Source organism: Rattus norvegicus, chromosome 2, assembly GCF_021556685.1.
Source record: "Rattus norvegicus strain SHRSP/BbbUtx chromosome 2, alternate assembly SHRSP_T2T, whole genome shotgun sequence".
NCBI lineage: Eukaryota > Metazoa > Chordata > Mammalia > Rodentia > Muridae > Rattus > Rattus norvegicus.
Window position 1 is genome coordinate 94,437,776 of NC_141535.1, and position 12,788 is coordinate 94,450,563.

The 12,788-nt window shown below is 40.2% G+C and overlaps 1 protein-coding gene across 1 annotated transcript in view; it reads right to left on the reverse strand.

The window, feature by feature from the left end:
• Positions 1 to 12,788, reverse strand: part of Stmn2 (stathmin 2) — a 47,386-nt gene that overhangs the window by 18,505 nt on the left and 16,093 nt on the right. The window contains 1 exon segment of the mRNA NM_053440.2: positions 444 to 539. Within this exon segment, the coding sequence (NP_445892.1) occupies positions 444 to 539 (96 nt within the window).

A 12,788-nucleotide genomic window follows, 5' to 3' on the forward strand; every position in this document is an offset into this window, starting at 1 on the left:
TAGCTTGCTTATATATACCCACAAAATGTGGGACAAATGTGGTACACAAAATGTACCAAGACAAATAGCGATAGGCGATTTTCCCTTCCTTGAGTGCTCTAGGTAGAAAAATAATTTCATGCAAATTAGAATCTAGTGTAATAGTTCAGTGTGTCTCATCATTTGAAAAGAAAAACCTTAGACAGCCTATGGATTGTGGCCTTCGGATGAGGATGCTGATAACAAGCCAGCATGGTTCTCACAAGACATTAATGTGCTGCTGTTAGCACCGACCTCAAACTGTTAGGAACAATAGGCGATCAGTAAGACCTAATGGCTGGACACAGCCTACCAGCACTGAGATCTAGAGAACACTGATCTAGTTACATTAGGGGCTCTGAGAGGAAAGCACATAAATCCAATTTCTGCAGATTATGCAGCCGACGGTCTCTGTGCTGACTCACCATCGTAGGTGTAGATGTTGATGTTGCGAGGCTCCGGGTAGAAGCAGGAGCAGATCAGTGACAGCATAGACAGCTCCTTCATTTTTTCCTTGTAGGCTGAAAGGGAAGATTCAAAATTAGGGTGCTTCGTTTTCAGAATTTCCTCTTTAATGCCTATGCTAATTCGAACAATAATTATAGCCTTCAGGAGAAGGCTGGCTTCTTGGCTTGCTTTCCCAATGAATGAGAGAAGTAAACAACTCTGGTGCATATATTCATGCCTACAGGGGGAAGAGAACGGCATAGGATAGGTAAAGTGAACGTGAGTTAAATTAAAGAGAAAAGGCCCTGAGATCCAGCAGGAAGGAAGGGGAAAACAGTGAAAAAGGATACAGACAATAGTTGCAGAAGCAGGCGCATGCGCATTGTAATTACTGTTCCTGTGAGTCGTCTGCGCATAAGTTAAGATTCTCAGGGGTACGCCATGCATCACCACCATTCATTTGGGGATAGTTGCAGAGCTCATCAGGAGGGTTGTTAAGCAGCTGTCCCCTCTAGGGAACTTTGTTGCTGTTTTCCCTTAATCCCCAGTGCATTTTCCTATCTTGTCGTCTTCCCACACACACTGCTCTAAGACTGGAGAGCTAATCGGGATCTCCCTCTCTCTGACACATAGCGTGAGTAACCAGCCTCACAGAGAAGCTGCAGATCGGACTGTGCTGGTTCCAACCCTTTCCTCCTCCTCTTTTCTGCATGTTCCCTTTCCTCTTCTAATATGCCTGCCCAGGCAGACCTGGTGAGCATCTCACGGCTGTCACCAGGACAAGTGTCTCCAGACCATAGGATTGGGAAGAGAGGGTGGGACACTTTCACGTTTGTTGGCCATTTAATTAGTGGGATTAATTAAAGAAAATTGAAGAAAGTGATGAGTATGTTATATAGTAATTTGTGATAAGGAAACACATCTATGGCCTAGAAATGTAACACCTGTGTGTTGGCAGGATCTGAATCATCACTGTAACCCAGGGGACAGTGTTTAGACCTTGGGAAAAGAGGAAATTCCTAGAAGACGAATTTGGACATTATTGACAGATTTTTTTTTTTGTTGTTGTTGGTTAGCAGGGTAACTATGAATGTGGCCCAGCACAAAATTGTAAATGTATTTAAAACTGCATGAGATTTATATCTTTTCTTATAACTCAACTGTGTGTTCCCCAAGGCTGACTTTTGCAGGTGACTTGCCATAATGTCAAGAGGTTGACAAGGAATGCTGAACCAAGACGTTTCTAAGAGATTTTAAAACCCAGGGAAAACCTACTCAATTACTAATTTTAGAAGCAAGGAAACCGAGTCTCACAGAGGCAAAAGTCACATAGACTGATGACGAAGATGAGGGCTCTGGGTAAAAAAGACAATCTATATCAAAGGTGCCAAGGGTCGTTCCATCCAGTCCAGTGGCAAAGATCAGTATTGCCAATTTCACACAGATCAGCTTAGCACGTCTAGATGATCTGCTGAAGAAATGTTTGCTTATTTCCCCAAAAATGAAAAGCACAGTGTCTTTTCTGGGCCACAGACATTTTTGACAAATGCTCGTTCTGAGAAATTTTATTAATTTTCCAATTTTAGAAGGCCAAACCTTTTTCCTTTGCCTTGTTTCTTTACTGGACTAGTAACTTACATGTAGCTAAGAAAGTTTTCACATATATTTTCAGTGTGGATCATAATTTCTGTCAGAAAATAGTGTATTTGATGGCTTAATACATCGAATTCCACAAACTGACAACAATACAAGAAGGCTTTGAGTGTTAGGACTGTTAACTTTTTTGGTAAGCAAGTACAGTATGATACCCCACACATTTTGTTAAATGATATACACAGCTACCTCTCCACATCTTCAGGTTCTAAGTCCATGAATCCAACAAACCCCAGATCAAACATATTTGAAATAAAAATGACTTCTGCAATGGCACATATCCTCCATGGAATCAATATTAGACCAGTATTATTCAAAATTGCTTTTTTTGCAAAATTTTTCTTATTTCTTAAAGATATAGTATAATGGGCATTTACATGGTTTGCATTGTCTTGGGTAATCAATAGGTGACTTCCGGTATAGGACAGGGCATACATAGGTTATAAGCAAATACTACATATCCTTTAAAATATGGGACTTGAACATATGCAAATTTCATATTCCCAGGAGACCATGGAAGCAATTTCCCTGCACACTGAAGGATGACTACACACCATACAAACATTGTAGATTAAAAGTTTACTAAGAAGTAGTCTAAACACACAAGGATAAGATCTCATAACTCATAAAGAAACAAAGTTCCAGCTATAGGAAGGAGAACATAGATTTCTGCTGACCTCTCTTCATATCTGTCACTCGTGACTTGGTAGTGGACTTTAATAATTTTCAGTAAGGTTTCCCAGCTAGCGAAGGGAAGGGCATGCAGATTGCCTGAGGCTGAGCAGTGACTTATGCTAATAACAGAACATTTTTTATCCTCTGTCCCAAAACTCAGAGGGGAACTTTTACTCTTAATTTGGTGATATTTAGGCATGAAGCCTTCGGGTATCAGGGAATAAAATCCAAGTCTTCATGAGTGGGTCTAGTGTCCTTGTAAGGAGTGAGAGAACTGGGTTCATCTCTTTCCACTGTGAAAATACAAAACAAAACAAACAAACAAATGAACAAACAGAAAACAACCCAACATTGTCTGATCCTTGGAAGACAACCCCTATCAGAGTCCCAACATGTGCCACCCAGCTCACAGACTCTAGTCCTCAGAATTTTATGACATAATCTGTTAAATCAGTCAAAGATAAAACACCACCTGGAAGAAATATCAGTTCTATGCTGAAGTAGTTGATCTGGGGGGGAAAGTAGTTGAGCTCTGTGTGTGATTTCTTTAATGGTATCCCTACTTTCCAGTACACTAATATTTTTTAAGGCTAGGTCTCACCATGTAGCTTTGGATAGCTTGTAACTCACTGTGTAGAGTATGCTGGCCTGGATCGTGTAGATCCACATGCCCTGGCCTCCATATGCTGGGATTAAAGACATGTTCCAACATAGCCGGTTTCAGTACTCATTTTATCAAGGACTCTGGCTGGTGGGCAGCCATTGTGTTGATTGCTGATGCAGGTTCTTTGAATCCCAGGGAACTCCAAAGAACAAGCTGCAAACACCAGGTGAATTCTGACTGTCTCCTTGTAGTAAATATACACTTGTATTGAAGGCCCCCATTCTACAGTGATTGTGCCTCATTTTCTACCAGGTACCTGCAAATTCTATTTGCTCACTTACATTCTCTCTAAAGTTAGTCTTAATTCATATCCCCTCTCCTAAGTACCCCCTCTCTTACACTGTTTCTTATTGATCTCAGTGGGTTTACGCTAGCTCACCTACATACTGCTTGGAGTCTTTGAAACTCTCTCTCTCTCTCTCTCTCTCTCTCTCTATATATATATATATATATATATATAATTATTAAACTATGCATTCTTTGAGGGCACTATATCTTGCTCATCGAATGAAATAATTTGCAGAATAGTTTGCTCATCAAATGAAATAATTTGCAGAATAGTTCTGGAGAGAACATAAAGTGGTTGCTCAATAAACCGTAGTTGTCTCAACTCCATTACAAGTACATGGTGTTTCTGTGAGGTATTATAGAAGTACACAAATACAAGAGAACATTGTTGTTTCTCAGTCAGGGAGGCAGGGTGTGGATAGCAAGCAGACTAAGACAGGCGGAAACAGGAAGCATCACATGGTTTAGAGACATGATTTAGAGAAGCTCTGAAAGACCAATGGCCTGTGACAGCGGGGGGAATCATGGGATTGCCACACTTTGGACATTAAAAACTCAGGCCACTCAGTTCAGGTTCAAACAAGGCATCACCCAGTGTGTGCACCGTATGTTTTCCTGAAATTCCACTTTCAGTGTGTGTCTTGGATTCCATAGGTGACCAGAAACAATGACCATGGTCTGCAAAGGTTGAATGTGCTAATCAGCTGTGCTTGCTCATGCCCATATCTTAGCTCTCAGGTGCCTGATGCAGGAGGATTGCCATGTGTTTGGGGCCAACCTGCGACACCTGATCTCAACCATCTCCCCTTCCTGCTGAAAAATGACTGTAGTGTTTAAGAGAACAAAGCAGAGAGGATGTGTTTCTTTTTGTCAATGTGGGAATTGCTTCTAAAGAGACAACATGGAAACATTTATGTGTAGGACTATGTGAGAACTGACATACTCTCTCCTCTTGCACTTTGAATGGCATTCTCTGAACTCTAGGGTCGGTCTTTTTGTAGGTAGACTCAATCAGGCCTTAAGACTTCTGAGAGTAGGTCTTCCAGGTGTTAATTTTGCTTATAGACTTTGGTTCAGATATTTGGACTTTTGCTCCCTTCATGAATTTTGCTTATGTGAAGAACATTATAGTACTGTGTCAGAGCACCAAAATATCATGAATAAGCAGGTACATTTAAGCCTGGGAATTGAGTCTTCAGGTTATCTTTAGGAATCTTCTGTGGCAGATTTTAAAATAATTATTTTAAATTATGTATAGAATGTGCATCCTCTCGTAGGCATGTACATGTGAGTGCTGGTGGCTGAGGAGGCCAGAGGTATCAGATCCCCTGGAGTTCTAGATAGCTGTGAGCCCCCTGATGTGGGTCCTGAAAAGATCAGTGAGCATTCTTAATCACTAAGCCAACTTCAGCCCCTGGGAAAGAGTTAGAGAAGTGTGTAGGGTGACAATGTATCTGTTGGCCATATGTCCTGGTTTGCCTCCACAACTCCAGTTTATGCCCATTGGTAAGGGCCCTTTACAGTGTTACAAACCTCCCAGGTTAGTCTTCATTATCAACTTAGGAGTAGGGAGCCACTAAATACACTGAATGAAGTTATTTTGTAACTCCCCCTCTCTCCCTCCCTTCTTTCCCCACTCTTACTTTTCTCCCTCCCTCACTTTCCTCCCTCCCTTCTTTCCTCCCTCCCTTCCTCCCTCCCTCCCTCCCTCCCTCCCTCCCTCCCTCCCTCCCTTCCTTCCTTCCTTCCTTCCTTCCTTCCTTCCTTCCTTCCTTCCTTCCTTCCTCTCTTGTGTTCTTGTTTTGTGTGAATGCCAGTTTGCATATCAAGATGCAGACATGGAGGTCAGAAGACAGTCTCTTGTGTTGGTCCTCATCTTCCAGCTTGTTTGAGACAGGATTTCTTAGTTATTTTCCCACTGATGATGCCAGGAGAGCCGGACTGAGTTTCTGTGAGACTCCTGTCAATCTCCTATTGCTCCACAGGAGAACTGGGATTATAGATGTATGCTACTAGGGACTATGGGGATTTGAACTCAGGTCCTTGAACTTGCACAACAAACACTTTTACGTAGTAAGTCATTTCTCTAGGACTGTCCCTGCCAATACTTCCTTATTGTTCTTTTGTGAAGAAGACATCAAGAAGCAGATACTGGAAGTTCAGGAGGTGATGGGGTGTGGCATGGCTTAGGAAGTGTGTAGTACAAAGGCAACAAAGAAAGTACACAAAAATTTATGAAAGAATTGCTAGAAAATAACTGGGTTTGGGTCAAATGTTTCCAATAACCCAGAAGGAAAGGTAAAAGGCCTTTCTAAATAGGGCTTTAAAAAGGAGACTTTCTATGTAAAATGTAACCAAGCTGAGGCTCCTAGGGTGGGATTAATTGGAGAATTAGGTGTGGGTTGATGTACTAGAATACAAATAATTTGAATGGTTTTTAAAGTAGCAACAAAGGACTTCCCAGAGAATATGAAGTATCATGAGAAATGTGCTTATTTTCTGTGGTATTATATCCACTGACAATCATGTCTTTTCTTGCATTTTGCCATCAATGTATGTTAATATTTTTACTATATCCCAAGACCAGGTAGAATTGAATACATCTTTGTAAGAATGTGGGAGTTAATAGGTAATTTCTTATGTTCCTTTACAGCGGTGGGTTGGTTGACTTTGCTATTAAATACTAATGTTTACAAGTATGTGCATTTGTCTAGTGAGTTCATTTAAAATTCAGCCCACACAGAGTATAATAATTATATAGTAATAGTCTCTTAACCTAATGATGTATAAACACTAATTGAACTTTTTTTTTCATTTTTTCCAAATGGCCACAATAAACTGTGAATAATGGTGCTAGCTGCTCTCTGTTGAGCACAAACAATGAGGTAAGGCATTAGTAGACATCTTCCTGTTTAACATCTCAACAGTGCTGAGAAAGGTCCAAGTTTATAGGGAAAGAAGAGGCTCAGAGATGTGGGATATGCTCTACACTTTTTTGATGGTTTCTAGAGTGTGATACTTAGTTTTCATATAGGTCTGTCTGACTCTCATCCTACAATGCTGGTTGATGCTTTAATGCTGTTTCACCTCCTTGTTTCCCCAGTGTGCTCTCTCTCTCTCTCTCTCTCTCTCTCTCTCTCTCTCTCTCTCTCTCTCTCTCTCTCTCTCCACCCCTCACCCCGTGCTGCTGGAGATGAACCAATTTTGTGCATGCAAGGCAAGAACTTCACCACCCACTTTCACTCCCAGTCACCTTTCCAGCAAATTGTTATGTGATTTGCTCTAATTTTGCTGTCCACAGGTTTCCAACAAGAAACTAATAAAGTAAAACTCATAAACTGTTGGTCTTTGGCATTTCCTCCCTTACTTCTCCCACACGAGCCATTGATTACACAGCTACAAATATAGTCATCCCTTAGTATGCATGGGGGACAAGCTTTCAAACCTTCTGCAGACATCAGAATCTATGGATTCTCAAATTCCTTGAAGAAAGGGTGTAGTGTTTGCCAATTACCTGTGTTAAGCTTCATTTATTTGCACGTCTTCCTCCTGGGTAAGTTCTAAAGGTTACCTTGTTTTTGAGTTCATAATAGGATGACATTTCTCTATTCCTTCTCTTCCCTGCAATCCCTCCCACATAACTGGCCTTGATATCTTTCAAATGCATCTTTTTCACTAATCATTATTGCATGCATATATGTACATATATGCTGTTACTTATGTGTATGTGTGTTTTTATATACTTGAAACCATGTCTCAATTATTACATGTTTAACAATTACAATATATTAGTTAATATTTGTTATGTGCCACTGTCCAGGGAATATCCATATGAAGTAAGTGTGCACATGTTTAATATAAAGACTTTTTGGATATTTTAAATTTGTGATCGAATCTACGGATGCCAAATCAGAGGGACGATGGATGTTTTTGCAGAAAGAAAATATACTTTTTGATTTGTGAATTGTCTCTGGATAATAAATTCTGATACAGAAACAGTTGAAACTTCAGGAACCATTTCTCAAAAGAATATATGGATTTAATAATCAATTAAGATTTTATTTTAGATTAAATCATCATGGAGATTAGTTTACTTTAGAAAACAGAACATGAGCACGTGAAGGTGTCTCCCATTCATCTACATATACGCCACAGACTCTGAGCTTTCCTCAAGCTTTCAAATATAAAGTCTTGACTGTGTATGTGTCTTGCTTTAAGTAGAAAATAATATACATTATTCATGATGTTATACTCCATTATTTTTAAAGACCCAAACAATTAGATGTAAATGGCTTAAAAATTTTCAATTTTCCACTTCATTTGGCTTATGTGGGAGTAACCATTAATATGACATTTCATATATCTCATTTTGTTGTTATTTAATTTGAAATTGGCAGCCTTGTAGAAATTCCTTCTGGTTAGTCATCCTGGGCAAAAATGTATCTTAGTTCTTACTTTTAGCTAATATTCAACATGAAAAGGAGTAATATGTGTTTCACTTCCCGCTAATGTGTGAAGGACAGTACAGAATGTTCTGGAAATGTCACATGTGAACATACTACTTTAGTAGAGACTATCTCCTTTAAAATATTATTCTTAGCAAACAAAATATTTCCTCTTAAATGCTCTTACACCTGTAACTTTAACACTCAGGGGTGTTTTCAGAGGATATATATATATATATATATATATATATATATATACACATATATATATCTTATATATATATCTCCCACACATATGTCTATACATATCCACTGTTGAGATTAAATATTTTCAACAACAAATGAGGATAATGTTCATTTGCTTTTGCTGTTTGGGATCCTTGTTTGTATTCTGGTACACTGGTATTCATTCCCTACCCTGTAACTACCATTTTATTGATAAATTATTTTGCAATGACTATGGAACATACAGATGCCACCAGCTTCAGTACATGGGTGGCCAGCATTTTATGTTTAATGGCGACTTGCCATGTAAGAATTCAGTTCACAAAACCATAATAACTATCGGGTCATCTAATAACAGCTCAAAGAGCTTGATAACAACCTTTTCCTCTATCACAAGTATAGACAGAGAGGAAAGTGTGATTTGCTCTTATCTTTAAGGGTTTGAAGTGAGATCCAGAAAGGAAACTGAACTTTGAGTTAGGGAGAGTCAGAGACCAGAACCTGAAGTTCCTGATCTTTACTTTGTCCTTGCTGACAGTCCCACAGAGGGCTGGCTGGCCTTGGCTCTAGACTGGCTGGAGAGTATCCTGAGTCAGCCTGGGGCCAACCTGGGATCAGCCTGCCTATTTCCTGGCTGTTCCTCCTGCAGGAGAGTTTCCTGACCAGTCCTAAACAGCCCCTGTGGAGTCAACCTGCACTTCTTTAGGAAGGTCTCTGGGGATGGAGGACAAAACAAGGGACTACAGAATACAAAATCAAGGTCTCTTGCACATGGTTTTATAGCAAATGGATGTCCTGGTTTCTTCTAATGAAAGAAAAAAATTCTTTGACCAAGATTTACAGTTAGTGTAAACAGTGATAAACACTGTTTTTCAAAAAGAAGGACTCTGTCATTTCCTGGCAAAAGAAGTTTTAGTGTTTAACTAGGAACCCTGTTTTCCCATAGTATTTGTAGCTTGTTCCAAAGATATTTTATTTTACTATTTTTCTCACCTCTTTGAGGGGAGGTCTCACTATGTAAAGCTGGCTGGCCTGAAATCGTTATGAAGATCAAGCTTGTCTCAGAGCTCCACCTGCCTCTGCCTCCAGAGTTCCAGGATTAAAGGTGTGTGCACTCAGGACAGCAGACAACGTGACAAGCACTGCCTTTGCTAGCTGGTTCTGGAAAGATCAGAGCCTAACAGCCCCAAGGACGAAGAAAGGCCATGCACCTGCCTTACCAGCCTGTTCCCGTCCTCACACTCAGGTCTTCTCATAGGTAGGAATCAGCTACGTGGCAGTCATTTTCTGACTCTTTAAAATGTTTACATTTTGCATATTTTGACTCCCACTGCTTATTTTAACTACACTCTGACATGCTGTGTATGCATGAGCACTTTGCACAGTGGTCCACTCTTCATATTATTTAAGGTCAATTTATTTACTCTTCACTTGTATGTGCCACTTCATCTAAGAACTCATTATTTATTATTTGTTTATTATTTATTTTTTAAGGCACGGCCTCATGCATCTGAAGCATCCCTTGAACTGGCTTTGTAGCCAATGGCAATGTGGAGCCTTTTATCCCCCTGCTTCTGTCTTTCAAATGCCAGGATGGGCATGTGCCACCATATACGGTGTTTGTGGCATTGGGGATCCAATCCACAGCTTTGTTTGGGGCAGGTAAGGTCTGTTACTGTTGAGATACAGGCGCGGTCACTTATTTAAGAGGATTTAGAAACTCCCCGTTGTATTTTAAAATAAAGGAGACAGGGCTTGAGGCTGCTCCACCAACTCCAGCACCTGCTATGCAAGCGAGAGGACCCTAGTTAGACCCTCAGCTCTTACTTGTGGAGGGGTGTTGGGAGGTGAGGGACAGAGCCTTGTGGATGCAGGACGGATGCCGACTTAGCCAGGAGGCTGAGCCTAGATGCTCAGCTTCACGGAGGGGCTGCAGCTTCACGGAGAGGCTGTCTCAGAAACAAGTGTGGAAATCGATCAAGGAAAGATACTTGACATCGACTGCTGGCCTCCACATGCATGTGCACACATGTGCATGCACACCTACATGCACAGGTGCAGTAACCACTCTAACAGGTATATGTACCATACAAAGCCACACACACAAAGAAAAAGGCTGGTATAAATTTGCTTAAATACTTTCTACATGAAACATTAATTTAAATTGAGAGAATTAAAATATTTTGTTGATGAATATGTAACTGAACATTTATCACCAAAAAAGGAAACCAAATAACCCCAAATTTAAGGGCCTATTTTAGTATCTTTGAAAACCGCTGATATGAGGTAATGTTTCTAGATATTTCTGCTAGAATGACGTAATGTTAATTAGCTTAGTGTAAAATTAGCCTACTTTCATCCTATCTATCTCTACTCACAGAGATTATGGTCCCCAAAGCCAGAGAGGCTTTGAAAGAGTCACATTTTGACCAGTGAACACATTCCAGTATTCTCTGTAGGTTAAAACTCTCACATCAAGCAAAGGGACTTTTAAGAGAGTCAAAGCAGTATATCCCATTACTGGGTGTTGCAAAATTATCTGAAGCCTTCAATGTCAATTTAGTGGATTCTTGGCTCTAGTAATAGCCACTAGGGAAATGAACGGGCTGCTGTGGGTGGGTTCCGATCCACATTGCAGTAGCGGTAAATTATATCACTTGGGAAACTCAGATTTGTCTTGACTTTTTGCAGCTCTGGCAATGTTTAATGAAAAACTTGTATGAGGCTGGGGGCAAGGGGAGTTGTCCTTTAAAACTCCCCCAGTGAAAGACGTTAAAGTCCACGGCGGCCAAGATGCACTATGATTTAAAGAAATCTTAGAAGCACTCTATTTTTCTTGTGTGTCAAGATTTTATCACCAAGCCTTATTGTGAGCACTGAAGGGTTTTTCCTCCTTAACCCCTAGATAAATGGAGATAGAACATTGGAAAGAAACACAGTCAGGTTAAGGAAGGCTCTACAGCAGCCTCCACTGTGAGCATCTGCAGTCCCATGCCACTGTCTCCTCTATCATTCTGAGAACTTCCTCAAAGGTCAATGCCTCGTTCTTAGTGCTCGAGTCACTAAGAGAAAGATAGAGAGAAGCAGATCTGATGAAGGGAGACCAGCACTCATCCGGTTATTTACCTAATAGAAAGAAATCACTTAGTGACTATTTTCTTCAGGTTTCAGTATTTAATACACAGATTTTTATGTGTTTTAGTTTGAAAACCTTATTTAGAAAAAAAATCCATGCTGTATCTAGGAATGGCGGTGCAGCTCTTTAATCCTAGTGCTTGGAGGCAGAGGCAGGTAGACTTTAGTGAGTTCGAGGCCAGTCTGGTCTTTGTTGAGAGTTCCAAGTCAGCATGGGCAGCATAGTGATATCTGTCTCAACAGCAAAAAAAGATCCATGCTGTGGGTATTACTTGATATTAATATCAACTGTGAATAAAAAGTATTTTAATTTGGTATTACTGCCAAAGAATATGTGATAACTTTGCACCAAATAGAATTCTCGTCTGTATTTAAGTTGTAAGCACAGCAGGTTACTTCCTAGTCATTAGCAGAAGGTAAAACCATCTCTCGCGTGAGTCACAGCAGCTTCATGAGGGAGCCATATTTCCCTTGTTTCTCCAAAACATAAGAGAAAAATTAAAGTCTCCATTGACACTGCGTAAAGTGCCCTGCACACAGACCTCCTCAGTATTGTCCCGGCAGCTGGATTTCCGAGTCACACTCATTAGAGTCAGTGCGAGTCAGCCATTGAGGAAGTGTGCATTAAGTGTGTATGCATGTATGCTACGCTTATGCAGACAGGGAGGGTTAAAGCAGCAGCCAGGGAAGAGTTCTCTGAAGGGAAGAGTCCTGTGAGCTACAGTTACATTTGCACTTCATTGTTCTTTTGTGTCTCAAGAGAACTCAGTGGATGCACACAAGAGCAAAGGCAAGCAGAGAACATGGATTCGGTCAAAGATTAGGACTGTCTTGTTTTAAAAGCGATTTTAGGAATTTTTATTATGAGGTATTATATATTTGGCAATCTGGGGTAGATTGTAAATGTTCTAAGTGTATCCTTAGAAGGGAAGCATGGGCTGGGAGAAATGTTGATTAGTCTTTTGTTGTTGTTGTTGTTTTTTACCATTTCACAGTTTCCAAATACATTAAATCACCACAGTAAATCACACATTTACACATACATTCTGTATCTGTATTCTAATCATATCTTAGTGAAGCTGAGAAAATACAATTTAAAACTAAAGAAAGGGCCAAATTTGCCCACAGATAGGCTTCCAATGCTTATACTGTGATAAATATAAGATTGCTATGACTTCAACAGCTAACCCTCCCGATCATGCCTTTGTTTGTAAATGATGCGTGTGCCTTAGAGGAGA